This window comes from Mesoplodon densirostris, chromosome 12 (assembly GCF_025265405.1).
Source record: "Mesoplodon densirostris isolate mMesDen1 chromosome 12, mMesDen1 primary haplotype, whole genome shotgun sequence".
NCBI classification, from domain to species: Eukaryota; Metazoa; Chordata; class Mammalia; order Artiodactyla; family Ziphiidae; genus Mesoplodon; species Mesoplodon densirostris.
In genome coordinates, this window is record NC_082672.1 from 82,429,863 (window position 1) to 82,453,282 (window position 23,420).

General features: G+C 43.9%; 1 protein-coding gene across 1 annotated transcript in view; it reads left to right on the top strand.

Annotated features, from left to right (window-relative positions):
* The window catches only part of CD109 (CD109 molecule), a 129,773-nt gene that overhangs the window by 20,792 nt on the left and 85,561 nt on the right, over positions 1-23,420 (top strand). Inside the window, exons 4-5 of the mRNA XM_060114417.1 lie at positions 6,078-6,308; positions 12,503-12,628. Of these exons, the coding sequence (XP_059970400.1) occupies positions 6,078-6,308; positions 12,503-12,628 (357 nt within the window). The remainder of the gene's footprint in view (positions 1-6,077; positions 6,309-12,502; positions 12,629-23,420) is intronic.

The following is a 23,420-nucleotide window of genomic DNA, read 5'->3' on the forward strand; positions in this document are numbered from 1 at the left end:
GTTTTCTCTCTCTAGTTGTGGCACACGGCTTAGTTGCCCTGTGGCATGTGGGATCCCTGACCAGGGATTGAACCTGCATTCCCTTCATTGGAAGGCGGATTCTTTACCACTGGACCACCAGGGAAGTCCCAGCGTGGGATCTTTTAGTTGAGGCATGTGGGATCTTTAGTTGTGGCGTGTGGGATCTTTAGTTGTGGCATGTGGGATCTAGTTCCGTGACCAGGGATCAAACCCGGTCCCCTTGCATTGGGAGTGCAGAGTCTTAGCCACTGGACCACCAGGGAAGTCCCTGTTTCTTACTTATTATTATGTTTGTACTTACCTTACTAACAAATATACTGTTGTAATAATAGAAAGTGGGGTTGGGGGGAGGGAAGCCCTAAGCAGGCAGACGTGGGGAAAAAAACCCAATCTTAGTGACAATAAGACGTTAGGCTGCATTAATGTGACCTCAGACATTAGGTGCTGGCCCCCCGGTGTCTGTGTCCATAACTCTGTTGAAAAAGTATTACAATGAGAAGATTAAAATAAATCCTGTGTAATATAATTGTCTGATAGCAGAAGGGGTTGAGATTTCAGTTCAGGAATCACAGCTCAACGCATAATAACTGTCTGCTTTCCTCAAAGACGTCCGCAGTGGCACGGCCTTGAGTGTAGCAAGTCTGGAAGGGGCAGGCATGTGGGTGGACCAGGGCACTCGGGCTGATTCCAATAATGTGCCTATAAGCTGTACGTGTCCCAATTAGCTACAAAGTTGGCTACTATTAGTCTTAAAGTCTTAGCCATGTGAAATACTAATCCCAACATCCTATATTTGTCTTCAATATTATGCCATTTCTATTGTATGTAGATATAGCAATTATTTATTGAAAGATTTACCAGCAGTTATATTTAGGACTAGATCCCTTTTTAGTAAAACAAAATTTTAAAGGCTTAGTCATAAAGTGTCTGGGAAAATTTGATAACTCTTGGCAAAAATAGAAGGTTCTGCATTTTTACGAGTGTTCAATTAAAATAGACCCATCTTTCCAAGTGCTCTTGCATTCTGATGCTTGTAGATGTAATATTTTAAATTATTTTTTAAGGTCCTCATGAAGTTTTCCTATAAGATATGAATATATTGGCTGCATTAAAACAAATGTGTTTTTAATATCTGACTAGCTCATTGTTTCTGTTTTTTTTTTTTTTTTTTTTTTGCGGTACACGGGCCTCTCACTGCTGTGGCCTCTCCCGTTGCGGAGCACAGGCTCCAGACGCGCAGGCTCAGCGGCCATGGCTCACGGGCCCAGCCGCTCCGCGGCATGTGGGATCTTCCCGGAACGGGGCACAAACCCGTGTCCCCTGCATCGGCAGGCGGACTCCCAACCACTGCGCCACCAGGGAAGCCCTGTTTCTGTTTTTGATACAGTAAAATCAGCCTTCAAGAAGAAGTAAATAAAAAACAGAATTTACGCTTAACATAAAGATTATTGTTTGTACAAAACGTGCTAGAAAAAGTTTCTTTTTATTCTCTTTGTAAGTAAATCCAACTTAAAACGAGGGAGTGGTTTTTAAAATTAGCATGCCTAAAAAATTTTTTTAAATTTTATATTGGAATATAGTTGATTTACAATGCTGTGTTAGTTTTAGGTGTACAGCAAAGTGAATCAGTTATACATATACATATATCTATTCTGTTTTAGATTCTCTTCCCATATAGGTTATTACAGAATGTTGAGTAGAGTTCCCTGTCCTATACAGTAGGTCCTTGTTGATTGTCCATTTTATGTATAGTAGTGTATATATGTTAATCCAAACCTCCTAATAAAATTAGAATGCTTTTAAAGTTTAATTACTAATATATTTTAAAATAGAAACTATCATCTTAAATTTCTCAATTTTATTTTGAAAGTTATTTGAAATTACCATTACTTTTGGTAACTGGCGTTATTAGTGAAATAAAGTAGGATAAATACTATTGTGTTGTTTGTTTCCTTAAGACAGTTGATCTTTCAGAGAAGATGGTTTTAGACGGCCCAGATTAGAATAAGGAGTCCATTTATTGTCCATCAAGAACCTTTCTGAGCATGCCTCTATCATCCACCTGGAGAGTTTGCGTTTATGTATACACAAAATAGACTTAACATAACTGGGAATCAACTGTGCTCAACTCAGATGCTCATTGATATTTTGTTCATCTAAGCCCTGGGTATTGTATAGCCCCAGACTCTTATTCTGCTGCCAGACAGTGTCTGTATATGGGAACTACATCTTTTCCCAGCCCTGTGACCTCAGTTCAACACGTAGGATCCAAAATCTCTGTGGGTAAATAATTGGTTCTTGTGTAAGAGATAAGGAAGTCTCTTGTTAGGGAACCCCTTTATTACCAATTCTGGGAATCCTTTTTGGTAATTGTGTCCCCCAAGAAGGTGGGAAGCAGGTTACAACCCACTGCAGGTCTGGCACAGAGAGAATCTTTTAGAAAGATTGCTTAACATCCCCAGTATTTTCTCCAGTCTCCTTCTCATTATCTCCCTCTACTGTTACCAATGGATGACCAAGGTCTCTACTGACAGCCAGAGTCCATGGTGACACCCTAAGCCGTGCAGCGATGCCTCGTCATTCATAGGGGCACACCAGGTCCACTCTGACAAGTCCATATTGTCATGCTAGACTTTCCAGCTCTAGGATTAGCACCGAGGCTTTGAGGATCCCAAGTCACCTGAATTTTACATAGGGAGAGGTGGGGTTTCTAACAGGGGAGTGTTGAAAAAGAGAATTAGGATAAGTGAAAGGAGCAGAAAGATAGTCAGTACCGTCTCCTCTTGTGTCAACTCCCTGAAGGAGGATGGAGCAGGGGACAGAGTAAAATGCTTTGCACATTTTTGTGTTAATTCGAATTTTCTAACTCTTTGACCTCCTCGTGGTTAATAGGTCTCTTTAGTTTCAGACCTCTGCATCATTAATTTGACATCAGTCTTCAATCTACTCTCTGTTCTGGGGCCTCTGTGCCACTAAAAATGATCAAACGATATCCAAATCATAGAGAGAAATTCCATCTAATATATTTTTTAAGCATGAACTATTTATAAACCTGTGCTGTATACAAGCAAATGGTATGCTGGTTCCTGGCATATATATTTTCCTGCTTACGGTATTAAGGACTCTGTTTAAAAGAATCTGAGGACTGAAGCATCATTTGAGAGAATAGGATATAAGGATGCAAGTTCCAGGCTAGATTCGCAGCCCTCTAGGGCGTGCATCTTTGGTTCACATTGAATCCCAAGCACCTAGAACAACCTGGAGCTTGAAGGTGCTCAGTGAATGTTTATTTATTAAAGGAAAGCAAAAATCAGTACTAGAGGTCCTTTGAAGGTGATATTACTGATTGTTTCTCCTAACAGTTTACTATGAAAATATCAAATATCCAAAAAACCTGAAAGAGTTTCATAGGGAACACTCCTGTAACCACTGCTTAGAATCTACTGTTAACATTTTACCATGCTTGCTCAATCACATATTTATGCATCTACTCATCTCTCCGTCCATTAATTGATCTTATTTTTATTTTTTAATTTACTTTTTTGTGGTACACGGGCCTCTCACTGTTGTGGCCTCTCCCATTGCGGAGCACACGCTCCGGACGCGCAGGCTCAGCGGCCATGGCTCACGGGCCCAGCCGCTCCGCGGCATGTGGGATCCTCCCGGACCGGGCCACAAACCCGTGTCCCCTGCATCGGCAGGCAGACTCTCAACCATTGCGCCACCAGGGAAGCCCTGATCTTATTTTTAAAATGCATTTCCAAGTAAACTGCAAACACCAGTACTTTTCTCCCTGTTTCCTGCTGACCACTGTATTGGTGGTTTGTTACGTTTCTTTCATATGCTTATCCACATTGCTGGCTTTTGGTGGCTGCTATTTCTGGAAAATCTCCTTGGAGCTCTCTGTGGACAACTCTTATTTGCAAAAAGGAGGCGGAACATTAGTTTCAGAATCTCAGGTTTATGAATATGAAAATGAACTAAAATTCAGGTGTGCTCATTATTGATTCTTGTGTAACCTGTTATCCCCAAACTCTGGTGTGAAACAACCATGAACTTTTATTATTTCCCACCATTTCTGTGGGTCAGGAACTTGGGAGCCATGTTGTTGAGCAGTTCTGAGCTGCCGATGTCAGAGCTGCTGTCATCTGAAGGCTTCACCAGGCCTGGGGGTCCTCAGGGAGGTCGCTCTTCATGCGGCTGGCAGGTGGGTGGTGGCTCTTGGCTTCTGTTCCTCCCACTGTGGGCCTCTCACAGGCCTCTTGAGTGTCCTTAGCACATGGCGGCTGACGTCCCCCAGAGCCAGGAATCCAAGAAAGAGAGAACCAGGCAGAAGCTCTCCTGTGAATGACGCAGCCTCATTCTACTCTTGAGAGGCAAGTCACTGGGAAATTAGGCTCTACCTTTTTTTTTTTAAATGAATTTTTATTGGAGTATAGTTGCTTTACAATGTTGTGTTAGTTTCTACTGTACAGCAAAGTGTATCAGCTGTACATATACAGATATCCTCTTTTTTAGATTTCCTTCCCATTTAGGTCACCACAGAGCATTGAGTAGAGTTTCCTGTGCTGCACAGTAGGCTCTCATTGGTTATCTTTTTTTTTTTTTTTTGGCGGTGTGCGGGCCTCTCACAGTTGTGGCCTCTCCCATTGCGGAGCACAGGCTCCGGACGCGTAGGCTCAGCGGCCTTGGCTCACGGGCCCAGCCACTCTGTGGCATGTGGGATCTTCCCGGACCAGGGCATGAACCCGTGTCCCCTGCATCAGCAGGCGGACTCTCAACCAGTGCGCCACCAGGGAAGCCCTGGTTATCTATTTTATACATAGTATCAATAGTGTATATATGTCCATCCCCATCTCCCAATTCATCCCACCTCCCCCCTTTCCCCGTGGTATCCATACATTTGTTCTCTACATCTGTCTCTATTTCTGCTTTGTAAATAAGATCGTCTATATCAATTTTTTCAGATTCCACATGTATGTGTTAATATACGATATTTGTTTTTCTCTTTCTGTCTTACTTCACTCTTTATGACAGTCTCTAGGTCCATGCACATCTCTACAAATGACCCAATTTTTAACTTTTTATGGCTGAGTAATATTCCATTGTATATACGTGCCACATCTTCTTTATCCATTCATCTGTCGATGGGCATTTAGGTTGCCTCTCTGACCTGGCTATTGTAAATAGTGCTGCAATGAACACTGGGGTGTGTATGTCTTTGTGAATCATGGTTTTCTCTGGGTATATGCCCAGGAGTCGGGCTCTGACTTTTGAAGGGAGGAGGGTCAGAGAAATTTTGGACATATTTAAAAACCATCACAGGAAGGCTCTTGTTAGAGTAGTATAGTTCATCCCGGGTTTGAATCTCAGCCAGTGACCTGGAGCAACTTCCTTTACTCTTCCAAGCCGCAGGTTCCTGGTTTGTAAACCGGTATTAGTTAGAGCACCCACCAGAAGAATTGTGAGGTAGAATGACATGGTGTGCGTAGGCTGAGTGTGGTTTCTGGTCTGTTCATGCTAGAAGGTAGGATTTCCACTAGTGATAGAAACCATAAAACAACGGTGCCATCAAACTTACCAGGACTGTGACACGATGCACAAGATATAGGAAGAGAGCACATCCTAGAACAGGTGAGAGGTCCTGGAGAGAGTATGGCAAGAAAACAAAGCCTGTGCAAATGTGCCTTTCACCCGTGGACTGCCTCAGACAGGGCGAGGCACGGAGGAGAAGGGTACTGTGGCCCACAGTGACTGCCAGGGCGGAAGAGTTTGTACTTGGGATAGGAGGTGACAAGGTGACTGCTGACAGAGCTGAGAGACGTGGTTCCTGCAGTCCAGGGACCCTGTGGTTTAACTGGAGAGCAAACTCCAGGATGTCGAAGGAGAGAAAACAAATTGTTTGATTTTGGTGGTCAGGAGGGACGCATTTTTCAACATCGCGATTACTTTTGATAATTCTATGTATTTAAAATTTCAATTCTCACTTACAGTTAAAAACATTTTTGAGGTAAAACAATGAGACCTTGATACATCTGATGTCTTTTTTCCCCCAGCTACCTCTGAATAGTGGTGACGAGATTTATGAGCTCCGTGTCACTGGACGTGCCCAGGATGAGATTTTATTTTCGAATAGTACGCGCTTATCATTTGAGACCAAGAGAATGACTGTCTTCATTCAAACAGACAAGCCCCTGTATAAACCAAAGCAAGAAGTGAAGTTTCGTGTTGTTACACTCTTCTCAGATTTTAAGCCTTACAAAACCTCTTTAAACATTCTGATTAAGGTGAGTGCCAGACAGAAATAAAGCTGGGGGTTCAGGGCTTCCCTGGTGGCACAGTGGTTGAGAGTCCGCCTGCTGATGCAGGGGACGCGGGTTCGTGCCCCGGTCCGGGAGGATCACACGTGCCGCGGAGCGGCTGGGCCCGTGAGCCATGGCCGCTGAGCCTGCGTGCCCGGAGCCTGTGCTCCGCAACGGGAGAGGCCACAACACTGAGAGGCCCGCGTACCGAAAAAAAAAAAAAAAAAAGCTGGGGGTTCAAAGCCGCCTCACTGAAGCTCTCTTGGAAGTTCTGCTCACATTGTTGGTACTGGGATGTCTTAGGATTCACGTGGCTAAGCTTCCCTCCCAAAGTGGGATGGTTTCTCTAGGAAGGGGGATGGTACAGCACTGGGCTGAGAGCTCAGGCTCCAGAGTCAAGCCTGCTTGGGTTCCGGTCCTGGCTTCTTCATTGATTAATTCATTGTCAAACATTTATTAAACTTCTGTGTCCTCGATACAGAAGGTGAGTCCCTGCTTAAATCGACTTTTCATTCCAGTGGGTAGTGGACAGACAATAAATAAACATACAGATATGTAAAAAAAGTGTGTGTGTGTGTGTGTGTGTGTGAGAGAGAGAGAGAGAGAGAGAGAGAGTTTGTGTTTGCTGTTTTCTATAGGGTTATTAGAGAAGTCCTATTTGAACAGAGACCTATAGGAAATAAAAGAATGAGCCTCTACAAACAGAGGGAATAGCATATGCAAAGGCCCTGAGGTGGGAACTTGTTAGGTGCATTGGGGGAACAAGCTTGCAGTGCACTGTTCCCCAGGAAGCGAGGGGACAGATATTAGGAGATAAGGTCAGGTACAGGTCGGTCAGCTGGATGAGGGGCTATACAGGATTTTCTTGGCTATGATATGGACTTTGGACTTTACTGTGAGTGAAATGAAAATTCACTGGAGAATTCTGAGGAGAGGCATGATGTGATCTGAGTTAACATTTTAAAAGGATCACTCTCTGCTCTAAGAAGAATAGGTGTTAGCTCTGTGACCTTGAGGAAGTTAATCAACCTCTCTGAGCCTCGGTTTCCTTCTTTGTAAAATGTGTAAAAATAATAATATCTTGTAAAGGTTTTTGTGAGGATTATGTGATATGATTCAAGTAAAGCATTTAGAACTGTGCCTGGCACATAGAACACGCTCACCGAACATTAGCTATTGTTGTACTAGGAGCCCCTCTGGCAGGAAATCTTTTGGCCTCCTCTGCCTGAGTACGCTGGGCTCTGGAGGCAGCACGGTTGGCAGACTGAGTGCTTCCAGGGAGGGCCAAGCTGGAGGCAACTGACATCCGGCTGGACCTGGTTTTCTACGTTTAAGCTGAAGAGAGTATTAGACCTTTGACCAATGACATAGAAATAGGGTGACCAGTTTGCTGGGACTCTCTTGATTTTAGTACTGGAAAATCCCCTCAGTCCCAGGACATTGGTTGGCATGGACATACGTACACTACCAAATGTAAAATAGATAGCTGGTGGGAAGCAGCTGCATAGCACAGGGAGGTCAGCTTGGTGCTTTGTGACCACCTAGAGGGGTGGGATAGGGAGGGTGGGAGGGAGACGCAAGAGGGAGGTGATATGGGGATGTATGTATACGTATAGCTGATTCACTTTGTTATACAGCAGAAACTAACACACCATTGTAAAACAATTATACTCCAATAAAGATGTTAAAAAAAAAAGAAAATGTGGCACAGGAAAAAGAAATGTTGTGAGGAATAACAGAATGGAAGGCAAATTTAGGCTTTTTAGTTCAGTATCTTCCTATTCTTAGTTTTTGTTGTTGTTATGAGCTAAACAAACACACAAACAAAAATCAAGCAAACAAACATGTATACATATAACTTCAAGCCAAGATGTGTTTATAGCAGATATCACATTGGTTGGCATGTTTCTTGAATGGAACAGGTATTATTTCAGAGTCAGCAGCTCTGTGAGTGTCTGCCTCTGCTGTGTTGGAATAAAGCAGGTCGCCATAGTGAACAGCATTTCTGAATTCAGGTAACTCTCTGAGCAGTTTATGGATGCCATTCATACCGCCCTTCATCATTTATCCACAAGTACTGAGAACTGACTCAACGCTCTGTGTAAATGGATGAGTTAGACGTGAATGTCTGCATGTGTCTGGCTGCTTACAGTCGACCTGCCTCTTTCTGTCTCAGGCGAATAAAAATCAGCCCTGGATAAATTGTCTGTTGTAAGCGTTAACCCAGAACGAACCCTGCTGATTGTGATTTGTGGATTCTTTGGGTTCCTCTCTCCGATTTTGGACTTCGCCTGTCACGTTTGACTTTCCCAGAAGTGCACAGAGAGCCCTTCCTCTTGCTATTTCTTGTCCTGAGGGATCCCGCTGGCCTGGCTGCTGGGTGGTCCCCTTGGCCAGGGCAGGAGAGTTCTACCCGGAACCTACTGTGTTTGGGACCAGTGAGTGAATGCACCTGTGGGTGCCATACTCACCACAGTACTTACTCATGGGTCAGAGCGTTGATGTGAATGCCCATACCCTGCACTCTTCCATCTGAAAACAGCCCTTTGGGCCAGGGTTCACCAGACTGTGATGTTTTCTTTTTCTACATCTTTCAGTATGGGACAGGTGGTTTCTTAGAAAAACTTCCCAGCGAAAAGTGGGACTGTAATGTAATGAGAGCCCCTGACTTGGATGAAATTGTACTCTCTAGCACAGCACCACCTGCAGGCAAGTGTGGAGAAGGCATCTGGGAACTGCAGGAGGCCAGCTTTTTGGGGCCCATTTACCCAGCCAAGAATGACTGACTGTAGGATGTGGCTAAGATATTGACCATCATAGCATGTTCAGGCATGTTCAGTGTTTTTTTGGGGATCATTGGGTGTTTTCCCTGACCCAGTAACTGACCTTCTCAGGAAGCAAAGGGGCTTCAGGGACCTTTTTATGGTGGAATAAACCTCTTCCCCTAATTCTGGCTTCCTGCAGCCAGTCCTTACACTACGGAGGTAAGTGCCTCCAACGCTGTGATGGCAGCTGGCATGCTGTTTTCTACCCTGGCCGCCCTTCCTGAGAAGTTGTTGCTCCTGATATAGGTGAGTGATCTTGTGGGCACAGCTCCTAGCTTGGGGTCCGCCCTGTGACTGTGCTCTGACACTCTGGCCTGGAGCAGTGGTGACTCCTCACTTAAGTGATTTGATGTCTTTAATTCTACATGCTAGGCACACACCTTGTGCATCATCCAGGACTCTGGGGACTGGCAGAAATATTTGCCTTCTCCAGCCAGGGAGTTGATTGCTTGGGATGGCTGACACAGGCACCTGATGGAGAGCCCAAGCTGTGCAGAGGTGACTCGAAGAGCATGAGGGGACACTTTCCCAGTGTCTCCAGCCACGTGGCTGTTCAGGCTGTGACAGGGGCACTGTTCACATCATACTTGGCTGTCCTGTGTGCATCCCAGTAGGAGGTGACCACATGCAAATGCTGGGCTCTGCTGTGATGCCACCATGTGTCACCTGTTCAAATCCTCATGTGCTCTGTAAGGACTTCTGGCATTTCTACATTCTCTGTCTCTTCCTTGTGGGTGATATGCCCAGGTCCCAGACAGCCTTGGGAAACGAGGGATTTATCTCATTCACTCGCAGCCCTGCAGATCCTCCAGGTTATCAAAGACTTCAGTTTGGATTTCCTTTGTTTGTAGGGTTGTGGGAGAAATGTGTACCTTCACCAAAATAATACATCGGTGGACTATGTGCATTTCTCTCCCTACGTTTTAAGCGACACTGGGAATTATTATTATCATTTTTTATTTTTGTCAGTGTGGTGGAAAAAAATGTCCTTTCATTGCTTTCATTTGCATTCCCTTAATTCTTAGACAGCATATATTTATTAGCTCTTTGTATTTCTTCATTTATTTTTGATCCTTTGAGCTCCGTAGCCATCCCAGTCTTGACAGGGGCAGGAGAGCCAGCTCTGACTGCAGGGCCTGCCCCAGGGCTTGCCAAGGATGGTGACCTGCTTATTCTTGACCCGCTTGTGGTCTTTGGTTTTTTAAAAAATTTTATTTATTTATTTTTGGCTGCATTGGGTCTTAGTTGCTGCACGCGGGCTTTCTCTAGTTGAGGCGAGCGGGGGCTACTCTTTGTTGCGGTGCGCGGGCTTCTCATTGTGGTGGCTTCTCTTGTTGCGGAGCATGGGCTCTAGGTGCATGGACTCAGTAGTTGTGGCTTGCAGGTTCAGTAGTTGTGGCTCACGGGCTTAGTTGCTCCGCGGCATGTGGGATCTTCCCGGACAAGGGATCGAACCCGTGTGCCCTTCATTGGCAGGCAGATTCTTAACCACTGCACCACTAGGGAAGCCCCTTAGTCTTTGGTTTTAACAATTAGTTTCTGCCTTCCTAGACCACTTCCTACTCAGTTCTCAGCATTGTACTTACCCCGATTTACACAGTCTCCCCTGCTTGCGGAGGGAGGTTTCCTCTGGCTTCTAATAACCAGGCCAACCCGCTACCTTGAGTCAGAGGATAGAGATTAGCAATCAGGGATGGTGGTGGGATGAATTGGGAGACTGGAATTGACATATATACACCAATATGTATAAAATGGATAACTAATAAGAACCTGCTGTATAAAAAAATAAATAAAATAAAATTCAAAAAAAAAAAAAGAATCAGGGAAAAAATTTGATCCCAGAGTTCATAATCCAGGGAACAAAGAAACACCAAAACCAAAAAGTAACAATGACAAAAAACACCATAAAACCCAGATAACAAATGAGAACCTTAGACAGTAGTACATGTTAGGGGGGTAAACTCCGGGCGCATTGGGGTCTCTCCAGGGAGTGGTCACTCCTGCCTCTTGGAGGCATGTGTAGAAGGCAGGAAGCTGGAGCTTATTTCACCATCTGGACAAGGAAGGAACGGCCTTCCATGCAGCAATGGTAGAGGCCTAGGTGCATGGGCGTTTGGGGCAGATTGCAAACAAGTCTGTATGTTTGGAGGAAGATATGAGTAGAAATGTAGATGGGGTCATCTTACTAAGTCTTGTAAACTACGCAGAGGAATGTAGATCTCATTCTGTTGGCAAACAGAAGTCATCGTCCCCTGGTGGTCTGATATACTGGTCATAGCGAGTGTTTACTCATTGCATGTAATTTGCCAGGAACTGTGTCTGGTGTTTCAACCACTTTGCCTCAGCCACAGGTTTGTGTTTGGCAGTGGGGAAGATGTATTGGAGAGGCAAGATTGGAGGAGAGAGGTTAGTAGTTGCGATAGTTAGAAAATGGTGGCTGGATGTGAGATTTTAAAGGGACAGAGTTGACAAGCCTGGGATGGGATTGGACGGAGGGGGCGTGCTCCGGGAGAGCCTGGGAAGGCTCAGGTGTTCTTCATGCATCCCCTTGGTTAAGCACCCCCATGACACAACTTTTGTTGAATCAAGAGACATGTGGAGGGCTTCCCTGGTGGCTCAGTGGTTGAGAGTCCGCCTGCCGATGCAGGGGACACGGGTTCGTGCCCCGGTCCGGGAGGATCCCACATGCCGCGGAGCGGCTGGGCCCGTGAGCCGCGGCCGCTGAGCCTGCACGTCCGGAGCCTGTGCTCCGCAATGGGAGAGGCCACAACCATGAGAGGCCCAGGTACCGCAAAAAAAAAAAAAAAAAAAAAAAAAGACACGTGGGTTTGAATCCTGAGTTCCATCATGTGTTGGTGCTGTGATATTGGACCAGCTGTTTGTGGTTGAGGGCTTACCTAACCTCTCTGGGCGCCCGTTTTCTCAGCTGCAATGGGAGGATAATCCTAGGCTGGAGGAGAATCATAGTGACTGAATGACGTGGGAGTGGTGGTGACAAGGCCGAGTGCCTTTAATACAGGGGCCTGTTACCCCTACCGTGGGGTTTTCTCTCAGCAACAACACCAGCAGCAGCATAGGTTTGGTGAGGTACATGTTGTAGTGTTTCATGTAGAAGGAAGTACGTGCCAAGATTGAAAAGGTGGAGCAGAATAAAGATGCTCTCAGGAGAATATGAGAAAAGAAGTGACTTTTATTCATCCTCTTTGGTAGTGTAGAGCTGACATTTTCCAAGAACTCCCTCTGTCCCACATCTTGGATGTGCCTGGGCGTACTGCAGGGCCGTATTCGTAACCAGGTTGGATCCACATCGCATGGGGGGTTTTATGTCGTTAACGTGCATGGTTTTCGTTGTAGGATCCCAAGTCAAATTTGATCCAACAGTGGTTGTCGGAACAAAGTGATCTTGGAGTCGTTTCCAAAACTTTCCAGTTATCTTCCCATCCGATACTTGGTGACTGGTCCATCCAAGTTCAAGTGAATGTGAGTATAAATACATTTTGTGGGGGAATGTTAAAATGTTTTAAATAGGTCCGGTGGGGAAAATATCTCTGAAGTCATTTATTTAGTGAACAGAAAAACATTAATCTGAGTATCTAGATAATTTAAGTGGTTTTATTTTTAATTTACTATTGTTACCAATGGGTTAGCCTGTGTTATAACTGATTAGAGTTTTAATCATTGTTGTCTTTTTATATAATGTAACATTTGACGGTTAAGACATTTCACATTTTAGTATAAAGCTGAGTAAATATTTATTGTACTTAGTTATTGCACACATTGAGTATTTTAAAACTAAGTAATGAATACATAGCTATTATGTGGCAAATCTTATGTCTCAGAGTAATGACTTCTGATGAGAGATTGGTCTAACCTACTTTATCTTTGTTTTAAAAACTCTAGTGACCCTTAGGTCTTTAATGCATTTTTGAGTTTATTTTTTTATATGGTGTTAGGGAGTGTTCTAATTTCATAAGACCAGACACTATCAAACTCTTAGAGGAAAACATAGGCAGAACACTCTATGACATAAATCACAGCAAGATCCTTTTTGACTCACCTCCTAGAGAAATGGAAATAAAGACAAAAATGAACACATGGGACCTAATGAAACTTAAAAGCTTTTGCACAGCAAAGGAAACCATAAACAAGACCAAAAGACAACCCTCAGAATGGGAGAAAATATTTGCAAATGAAGCACCTGACAAAGGATTAATCTCCCAAATATACAAGCAGCTCATGCAGCCAACAAACACATGAAAGGATGCTCAACATCACTAATCATTAGAGAAATGCAAATCAAAACTACAGTGAGGTATCACCTCACACGGGTCAGAATGGCCATGATCAAAAAATCTATAAACAATAAATGCTGGAGAGGGTGCGGAGAAAAGGGAACACTCTTGCACTCTTGGTGGGAATGTAAATTGATACAGCCACTATGGAGAACATTATGGAGGTTCCTTAAAAAACTAAAAATAGAATTACCATATGATCCAGCAATCCCACTACTGGGCATATACCCTGAGAAAACCATAATTCAAAAAGAGCCACGTGCCCCAACGTTCATTGCAGCACTATTTACAATATCCAGGACATGGAAGCAACCTAAGTGTCCATTGACAGATGAATGGATAAAGAAGATGCGGCACATATATGCAATGGAATATTACTCAGCCATAAAAAGAAAAGAAATTGAGTTATTTGCAGTGAGGTGGATGGACCTAGAGTCTGTCATACAGAGTGAAGTAAGTCAGAAGGAGAAAAACAAATACTGTATGCTAACACATATATATGGAATCTAAAAAAAAGAAGGTTCTGATGAACCTAGGGGCGGGACAGGAATAAAGACACAGACGTAGAGAATGGACTTGAGGACACGGGGAGGGGGAAGGGTAAGCTGGGATGAAGTGAGAGGGTGGCATGGACATATATACAGTACCAAATGTAAAATAGATAGCTAGTGGGAAGCAGCCGCATAGCACAGGGCGATCAGCTCGGTGCTTTGTGACCACCTAGAGGGGTGGGATAGGGAGGGTGGGAGGGGATATGGGGATATATGTATATGTATAACTGATTCACTTTGTTGTACGGTAGAAACTAACACACCATTGTAAAGCAATTACACTCCAATAAAGATGTTAAAAGCAAAAGCAAAAACAAAACCAAAACTCTAGTGACCTTAACAGCTCCATCAGTCTTCTGCTCCCCTATGCTTCTTTCTGCCCAGCTCCCCTGCTTGCTTCCTGTATGTGCTGCCAACTTCTATGGCTTCGACATCTAACAGGGCAGGGGCACTAGAACGCCCTCTGTGTCTCCGCCTCGAGTTTTCTCTGGTGCATCACTCTGTGGTGTTTGAAGATTCATTGAATATTTTCTAATTTTTTTCTTTGGAATTTATTAAAATGTATATAAAGTCACAAATGAGAGCTTTAAAAATTCTATTAGAACAGGGCTTCTCACTTTTGACATTACGGTAAAAAATTCTTTGTTGCGGGGCTGTCCTGTGCACTGTGGGACATTTAGCAGCATCTCTGACCTTTGCCCACTAAATGCCAGTAGCAGCTGTCCCCTCCCTCCAAGTCGTGACAGCCAGAGATGTCTCCAGATGTCACCAAATGTCCCCTTCGAAAAATGCCCTCTCCCTCCTCCTTCGAGAGCCACTTTATTAGAAGGAATAGTCATTCATTAGCAGGTGGCCTGAGGTAAGATAAAAGTACCAAGTACCTAATAAATTAAAACTTAAAAAATTTTCCTTTAGTTAGCATTTTCGGGGGCCACATTTTAGAAGCAGAACTAGGTCCCCTTAGCACATGTTTTTTGAGCGTCTGCATGAAGGTGAGGATCACGCCGGGCTCGTGGAGAGTTTGTGCCACAGAGGAAGTGAGGAAGCGTCCAAGGAATTATGGGTGCTGAGAGCGGGGGTGATGAACGCTGGGGGGACCAGACACTGGAGCTTGTAGAAAAGGCGGACAGAGTAGGTGTTTGTGAGACATAGGAGAGAGGAGGGTTTGTGTCGAGGCAGGGAAGGTGGAGGAGAGCCCCGGGGTCTGGGGACTGGGGAGCACGGAGGGACCGGAGCATGCCGAGGATGCTGGGAGCTGCAGATTAGGAGGCGTGTCGTGAGTTTTAAGGAGTTAGGACTTTATTCTCTGTTCCCACGTTTTGGTTTCATGATCATTTCCCCGGGAATCGGCTGTTTGTCCATCCATCCATCTAGCCATTCATCCATCCACCCGTCCATCCACCCATCCATCTACCATCCTCCATCAGATATGTGTTGAGGGCTTAGAGTGTGGTGATATGATACCAGGAAGGCTAACACCTGATCTCTGTCTTCAGAGACTATTGCGGGGAGATGACTAATATGACAAAGCGAGGGGACACAAGGGTGACAGAGGGACACGAGGTGGTGCGGCAGCAGAGGACTTGTGAGGCGCTCAGTCGGTGAGGCCCGTCAGGTGCCTCCAAGGAGCGAGTCTCACTCAGGCCGCCTGGGGATAGAGACGGTCTGTTGTCAGCATGAGCACCTGTGCTTTGGGGCCAGCGGCTTCCCCATTCCCCTCGCTTCTCTCCAGCCTCTAGGCTGTCCTCTGGTCCAGATCTGGACTGAGCGCATTGGCTTAGCCTAATAACCATGTCCTCAGAGTACTACAAGCAAGCCTCTGCCTGGGTGGCTGGCAGCCCGCAGACGGGTCACTGGGTCAGATGTCCATCGCTGGCCCATTCCGAGGCCACCTCTGCACAGTGACCAGGTCTCAGCCTTGTGGGTAGCAGCCTCTCTGGGATTCCTTTGTTCAGTGCGTGGTACACAGAATATGTACCAGGGGAGAGAGGAGACTAGAATAGTGGAGAAAGGCTGGGAGATGTGAGACTGTAGGGTGAAAGAATTACCGGATTTCTCATGTAGTAGTTTGTGGACTTGACCTCCCCTATTGCTTTAATAGGAAAAAAAAAGATAAATGCTCTTAAGGAAATTCAAGTGCTTGAAAAATTAAAAAACATTCACAAAATCTGGTCCTTGCCCACCTCTTTGGCCTTGTTAAGGGCCACCCTTACCCTTGAACTCTGTGCTTTAGATGTATTATTCCTTAAGTTTCTTAAACTCGCCAGTCTGTCCTGTCCCAGAGCCTTCCAGGCAGGCTGCTCCCTCTGCCTGGAACGCTGTTTTACTGCTGTTTTTCTAGCTCCTTGCTTTTGTCCTCAGGCATTATCTTTGATGGCCTGGCGCCTCTGGACGTTTGCGTAGCACACTGTGCTTCTCTTGGTCCATTCCTGTCACTTGATTGGCAGGACCTGATACGCAGAGTCTGTATGAGGTCTAGGCAGAGTCTTGTTCCCCTGTGTCTTAGAGACAGCATGGTTCTTTGCACAAGGTAGAAGTCGGTACTTGTTAAATGAATGCGTGAAAGCTATATCATAGTCATTGGTCTTGAACTAAATATAATGTCTCCTTTTCCACATTCTATGAACATCTTTTTTTTTTTTTTGTGGTACGTGGGCTTCTCGCTGTTGTGGCCTCTCCCGTTGCGGAGCACAGGCTCCGGATGCTCAGGCTCAGCGGCCATGTCTCACGGGCCCAGCCGCTCCGCGGCATGTGGGATCTTCCTGGACCGGGACACGAACCCGCGTCCCCTGCATCAGCAGGCAGACTCTCAACCACTGCGCCACCAGGGAAGCCCCCTCTTTATCTTTTTGAAGACAGGCATATTGATCAGGAACTTATTAGTGGTGATGTCATGTTTTTTCCTTCCATCTTTATTGAGATATAATTGACAAATACAATTGTAAGATATTTAAAGTGTACAATGTGATTATTTAATATACATGTACATTGTAAAAGGATCCCCCCTAGGTGATACAATGTTAAGGCACACAACTGTGGGAAAATAAGCCCCGTTATTAAAAAAAAAAAAAAAAAAAGACTCCTCCAATGGCCACCAGAGGTCAGTATAGTCAAAGAAATGTTATGACAAGCAAACTGGATCCAGCCTTGGTCTCTGGTTTATCTTTCCTTGACTCCTGCACAGCATTCAAGGACTTTATATTGCTTATTATGAAACTCTTTTCCTTTTAGCTGTGAATAATTATTATGGAGGATATATATTTATTATTTAAACAATCTACCATTATAGACCATATTTTTATTTTCCCAAGGCAGTGACCATTCTTAGTATAAATTTTAGGGAGGGGAAAATAATTATTTTCAGGACACTGTTTTGAAATCCCATTTTGTCTCTAGAAAAAATATGGCCTTATTTTAGTATTACTACTGAAGGACAATGTATACAGGACTTACCAGAGCTTTGATTTGTAGTGACATGTAGATAATCAGAGTGGCATTATTATAAAGCAAGTCTTGATGATTCTTATTTTTAAGCCCTCTTAAAGTTAGTAAAATTTAGTAAGAACTCTGACCTTTTTGTGTGCTATTTGTGCATATACTTAATCTATATGATTGCATCGGATGGGACTTGTTCTTTGCTGCTTTGGGAGCAATCACCGTCCCTGCCGGCTCTCCCACACTTTGGTCCCTTCCACGTCTCCAGGCCCTTTTCCATCAGTTCTCCCTTAACTTCCTGGAGCACCAGACCCTCCCCGCAGAGGGAAGGGGTTTATTTTAGCCATAATACCCCTCCACAGACATGTGTTTTACAGAGTTGTTATACATCATGTACATTATAGGTCAAGTGGGGAAATGTGCTCTAAGTTGATAATCATCTTACAAATACACCTTGGGAAGATGATTTGTTTTAAAAGTCAGGCATTGCTTGTATTTTCGTTTTTTTGTAGTATTTCTCTAGTTGCCTTATCTCTTGACTGGTATCCTTGGTTCTCCCAAATAGTTGCAAATGTTTTTTTTTTCTCCCTATTTTTTAAATTGTGGTAAAATATACATAACAGGAGATTTACTGTCTTAACTATTTTTAAGTGTACAGTTCAATGGTATTAAATACATTCACAATGTTTTGCAACAATATAGTGCATCATCCATCTCCAGAACTCTTTTCATCTTGCAGAACTGAAACTCTGTACCTACGAAGCAATAACTGCACATTTCCCTCCTTCCAGCCCTGCCCTCACGTCCCGGCACCCATCGTTCTACTTTCTGTCTCTATGATTTTGACTACTCTAAGTACCTCATAGAAGTAGACTCATAGAGTGTATGTCTTTTTGTGACTTTATTCCACTTAGTTTAATGTCTTCAAGGCTCATCCAGGTTATAGCACGCGTCAGAATTTCCTTCCTTTTTAAGGCTGACGCATCTTCTGTTGTATGTATATTCTGGATTTAGTTGCAAATTTTCTGGCACCTTTGATAATAAATTGTATTCCAGGTTACTAGAAGGCAGTTTTAGAGGTTCTTTAAAAGAGAGGCTGGCGCTGGACTCTGAGCACCAGGCTCCCAGGAGGCAGGAGGGATCTTACCACACTGCCCTCTCCCTTGGGCAGCCTCGGCTGGCCCAGAGTTTCAGGTCTCTGGGCGACTCAAGCATCGGTGTCACACTCCTCTGAGGACCCGAAGGAAGAGCACTGAGAGAGCCCTGCTTCTGGATATCGCGGCCCTGCGCCTTCCTTCCTTGGGAGCAGACAGCGTGTCTTTACTCCCAGAGTGGCTGGTACAGCTCCCGCTGCTGGGACTTAGCCGTGGTTCCCAAGCACTCGTGTGCCTGGGAACCCGCTGATGGCAGCTCTCCTTCAAGTTGCGCAGCCCGGCGCCCCGCCCCCAGACAGCAAGTCAGTATCGCAGGCAGCGACCTAGCAGTTCGCATTTTACATTAGCACCTAGGGAATCCTATTTGTTTTCAGGACCACGTTTTGAGAAGTGCTGCTGTGTGCCCACAGCTAGGCACCTTCGGGTTCTGTCTCTTCCAGTGAGAGGCGGTGGTGGGTAGTGGAAAAGGCACGCCCCTGATTCGTTCTTGGAACTCCCTGATGGTGAGACAGAGCTACTTACTTGACCCCTCTAAGTGAGTAGCTCTGCTCGGCCCCCTGGCAGCCTAGACTTTCTAAAGCAGATGATACAAATAGATGGAGAGATATACCATGCTCCTGGATTGGAAGAATCAATATTGTGAAAATGACTCTACTACCCAAAGCAATCTACAGATTCAATGCAATCCCTATCAAACTACCACTGGCATTTTTCACAGAACTAGAACATAAAATTTCAAAATTTGTTTGGAAAAACAAAAGACCCCGAATAGCCAAAGCAATCTTGAGAACGAAAAACGGAGCTGGAGGAATCAGGCTCCCTGACTTCAGACTATACTACAAAGCTACAGTAATCAAGACAGTGTGGTACTGGCACAAAAACAGAAAGATAGATCAATGGAACAGGATAGAAAGCCCAGAGATAAACCTACGCACATATGGTCAACTTATCTTTGATAAAGGAGGCAGGAATGTACAGTGGAGAAAGGACAGCCTCTTCAATAAGTGGTGCTGGGAAAACTGGACAGGGACATGTAAAAGTATGAGATTAGATCACTCCCTAACACCATACACAAAAATAAGCTCCAAATGGATTAAAGACCTAAATGTAAGGCCAGAAACTATCAAAGTCTTAGAGGAAAACATAGGCAGAACACTCTATGACATAAATCAGAGCAAGATCCTTTTGGACCCACCTCCTAGAGAAATGGAAATAAAAACAAAGATAAACAAATGGGACCTAATGAAACTTCAAAGCTTTTGCACAGCAAAGGAAACCATAAACAAGACCAAAAGACAACCCTCAGAATGGGAGAAAATATTTGCAAATGAAGCAACTGACAAAGGATTAATCTCCAAAATTTATAAACAGCTCATGCAGCTCAATAGCCAAAAAACAAACAACCCAATCCAAAAATGGGCAGAAGACTTAAATAGGCATTTCTCCAAAGAAGATATACAGACTGCCAACAGACACATGAAAGAATGCTCAACATCATTAATCATTAGAGAAATGCAAATCAAAATTATAATAGGATATCATCTCACAGCAGTCAGAATGGCCATCATCAAGAAATCTAGAAACAATAAATGCTGGAGAGGGTGTGGAAAAAAGGGAACACTCTTGCACTGCTGGTGGGAATGTGAATTGGTACAGCCACTATGGAGAACAGTATGGAGGTTCCTTAAAAAACTACAAATAGAACTACCATATGACCCAGCAATCCCACTACTGGCCATATACCCTGAGAAAACCATAATTCAAAAAGAGACGTACCAAAATGTTCATTGCAGCTCTATTCACAATAGCCCGGAGCTGGAAACAACCTAAGTGTCCATCATCGGATGAATGGATAAAGAAGATGTGGCACATATATACAATGGAATATTCCTCAGCCATAAAAAGAAACGAAACTGAGCTATTTGTAATGAGGTGGATAGACCTAGAGTCTGTCATACAGAGTGAAGTAAGTCAGAAAGAGAAAGACAAATACCGTAGGCTAACACATATATATGGAATTAAAAAAAAAATGTCATGAAGAACCTAGGGGTAAAACGGGAATAAAGACACAGACCTACTTGAGAATGGACTTGAGGATATGGGGAGGGGGAAGGGTAAGCTGTGACAAAGCGAAAGAGAGGCATGGACATATATACACTACCAAACATAAGGTAGATAGCTAGTGGGAAGCAGCCGCAGAGCACAGGGAGATCAGCTCGGTGCTTTGTGACCGCCTGGAGGGGTGGGATGGGGAGGGTGGGAGGGAGGGAGATGCATGAGGGAAGGGATGTGGGAACAGATGTATATGTGTGACTGATTCACTTTGTTATAAAGCAGAAACTAATAAAAAAAATTAAAAAAAAATAAAGCAGATTTGGGGTCACGGTCTCAATTTTTATAGCAGCTTTTCTGGAGATTTGGATACACAGCCTGTGTAGGAATCCCTGAACCAGACGACCTCTTAGTCTCTTCTGGCTGCAACTGACTGCAGTTTCTCAGCCCTTGTTTTTTTTTTTTGAATTTTTTTTAACATCTTTATTGGAGTATAATTGCTTTACAATGGTGTGTTAGTTTCTGCTTTATAACAAAGTTAATCAGTTATACATATGTTCCCATATCTCTTCCCTCTTGCGTCTCCCTCCCACCCTCCCTATCCCACCCCTCTATGTGGTCACAAAGCACTGAGCTGATCTCTCCATGCAGTGTGGCTGCTTCCCACTAGCTATCGATTTTACATTTGGTAGTGTATATATGTCCATGCCACTCTCTCATTTTGTCCCAGCTTACCCTTCCCCCTCCCCATATCCTCAAGTCCATTCTCTAGTAGGTCTGTACCATATGCTAACACATATATATGGAATTTAAGAAAAAAAAAATGTCATGAAGAACCTAGGGGTAAGACAGGAATAAAGACACAGACCTACCAGAGATTTCTGTTTGTTTTTAAAGAGAGCATGCTTCTAGTTCGTACTTTTCTACTGAGGAAACCAGTTTGTCCCTTGTACAGCATAATGTATTTGGTGCTGCAAATTGTGAAACTTCTTAGGGTGTGAATGTGCTTGTGGCACAGGATGCCTGGACCAGGATCCTTCCACCTGGAGCCCTGTGTTGCAGACAATAGTCTGTGTCTTGGTTGTTGGTTAGATCCATTCTTCCCAAGTCCTATCACTATGAGTAATTATTGGGTATAGAACAACTTCAGTTCTTTGGATGTTTAGTTCCAGTCTTGATGGGTACCAGAATATTTGTGATTCTTTCTAATGAGGGAAGGGATTCAGGAAAATGCTGTCTTCTGGGGAGATTCTGGTTTCTCCCTTTTCACTCTCAGTAGATAATCTCCCTTTCTACTTTGTAAAGAAAACGCATGTCATCAGATAGGAGTTTCTTTAAATTTCTCTGCCACGTTTACATATCTACCTTGTCTGCACCCATCTCATGCTTATCCTTTTCTTTTACAGAAAAGATATAATTCTTCATATCTAAGACCAAATCCTTGACCTTTTCACGGGCTTCTCCTTTCTCCTGCTTTCTCAAAAACCTTACAGTCTCCCAAAGACCACGCTGGAAATCTCAAAATCTCAAAAGATAAACTGAAGCATATTAAAAAATTTGAGTTTATTTGAGCAGAAATCGATTGGAATTGGCAGTGCCAAACTGGAAGTGGTTGGAGAGTCCCCTCATTCAAGAGGTGGAGAGACTTTATAGAGAAAAGATGGCAGCAAAGAAAGGAAATCATAGATTGACCACAGCTTAAAGCCTAGGTGACTGTTTCTGATTGGTTGTCCTTAGCATTTTGATTTCATAACCGTGAGGCATTCACAGCCTTAGATCCTGGTTTGTTTACGTAGGGCCCCCACGGCACGAGAGCCCCATCAGTCCAATGGCCTCCTTATTTAATTAACTGAAACCTTTTACCCCTCTTTCTCCTTTGCCCCAATCATGACCCAGTCAGTCACTGAACCTAATACTTCTTCCTTTAAAGTGTCTCTTGAATTCATCCATCCCTCTTTAGTTTTTGTTGCCCCCTAAAGCAGTCCCCTGTTACCCTCAGACTGGACCATTATGACCTAACATAGAAGGTAGTCATGTATTTGGTAAACAGCTGCGAGCCCCTGGGAGTCTCCCTGACTTCAGTTCCTTTCCCTTTAATCACCCCACATGCTGTGATCTCCCTAAAGTACTACTTTAATCATATTACTGCCTAAAAACTTTCTGCAAAAATCAATAATAAGACAACAAATATCGATGATTTCTTTTGTTTGGGACTTTATCATAAACATGTCATTCTTTCTACTGAATAATGTTTGGGTGTTTTTACACTGACCATGCATTACTTTCATAATCAGTGGGAAATAATGAAAGTATCATTTTTATATCTTTTATAATTTGAGAGAATCACTCACATACATTTTTGCTTTCTCTGTCCTCAGAAGTCTGGTATGAAATTTAGAACATTGACATTCAGAGTAAAATAAAAGTTACTAGAGCCTCCCATTGTCTACAGATGAAATCTAACATGTTAGCCAGATGTCCAGTACCCTCCACAGCTTGACCCACAAACTCCTCCAATTTTCTCTTCGACGACTTTGTTACTGAGCTCAGGCTCAGGTGCAGAAAGCCAGACTCTGACAGCCAGTATTTGCAGCAAAGTAGGGGTTTATTTCAGGGTGCCCAGCAAGGGAGTGGGGGACAAGCGTCAGGTCCACTCCAACCTAGTCTGTGAGTTGGGGTGTTTTTAAAGGAAAAGAACAAAGATGCCGCGCTTAATCATCATCTTGTGACATTTCTTTATTTAACCCTGGCCTAAAGACCAAATACAGCCCAACGCCTGTTTTTGTAA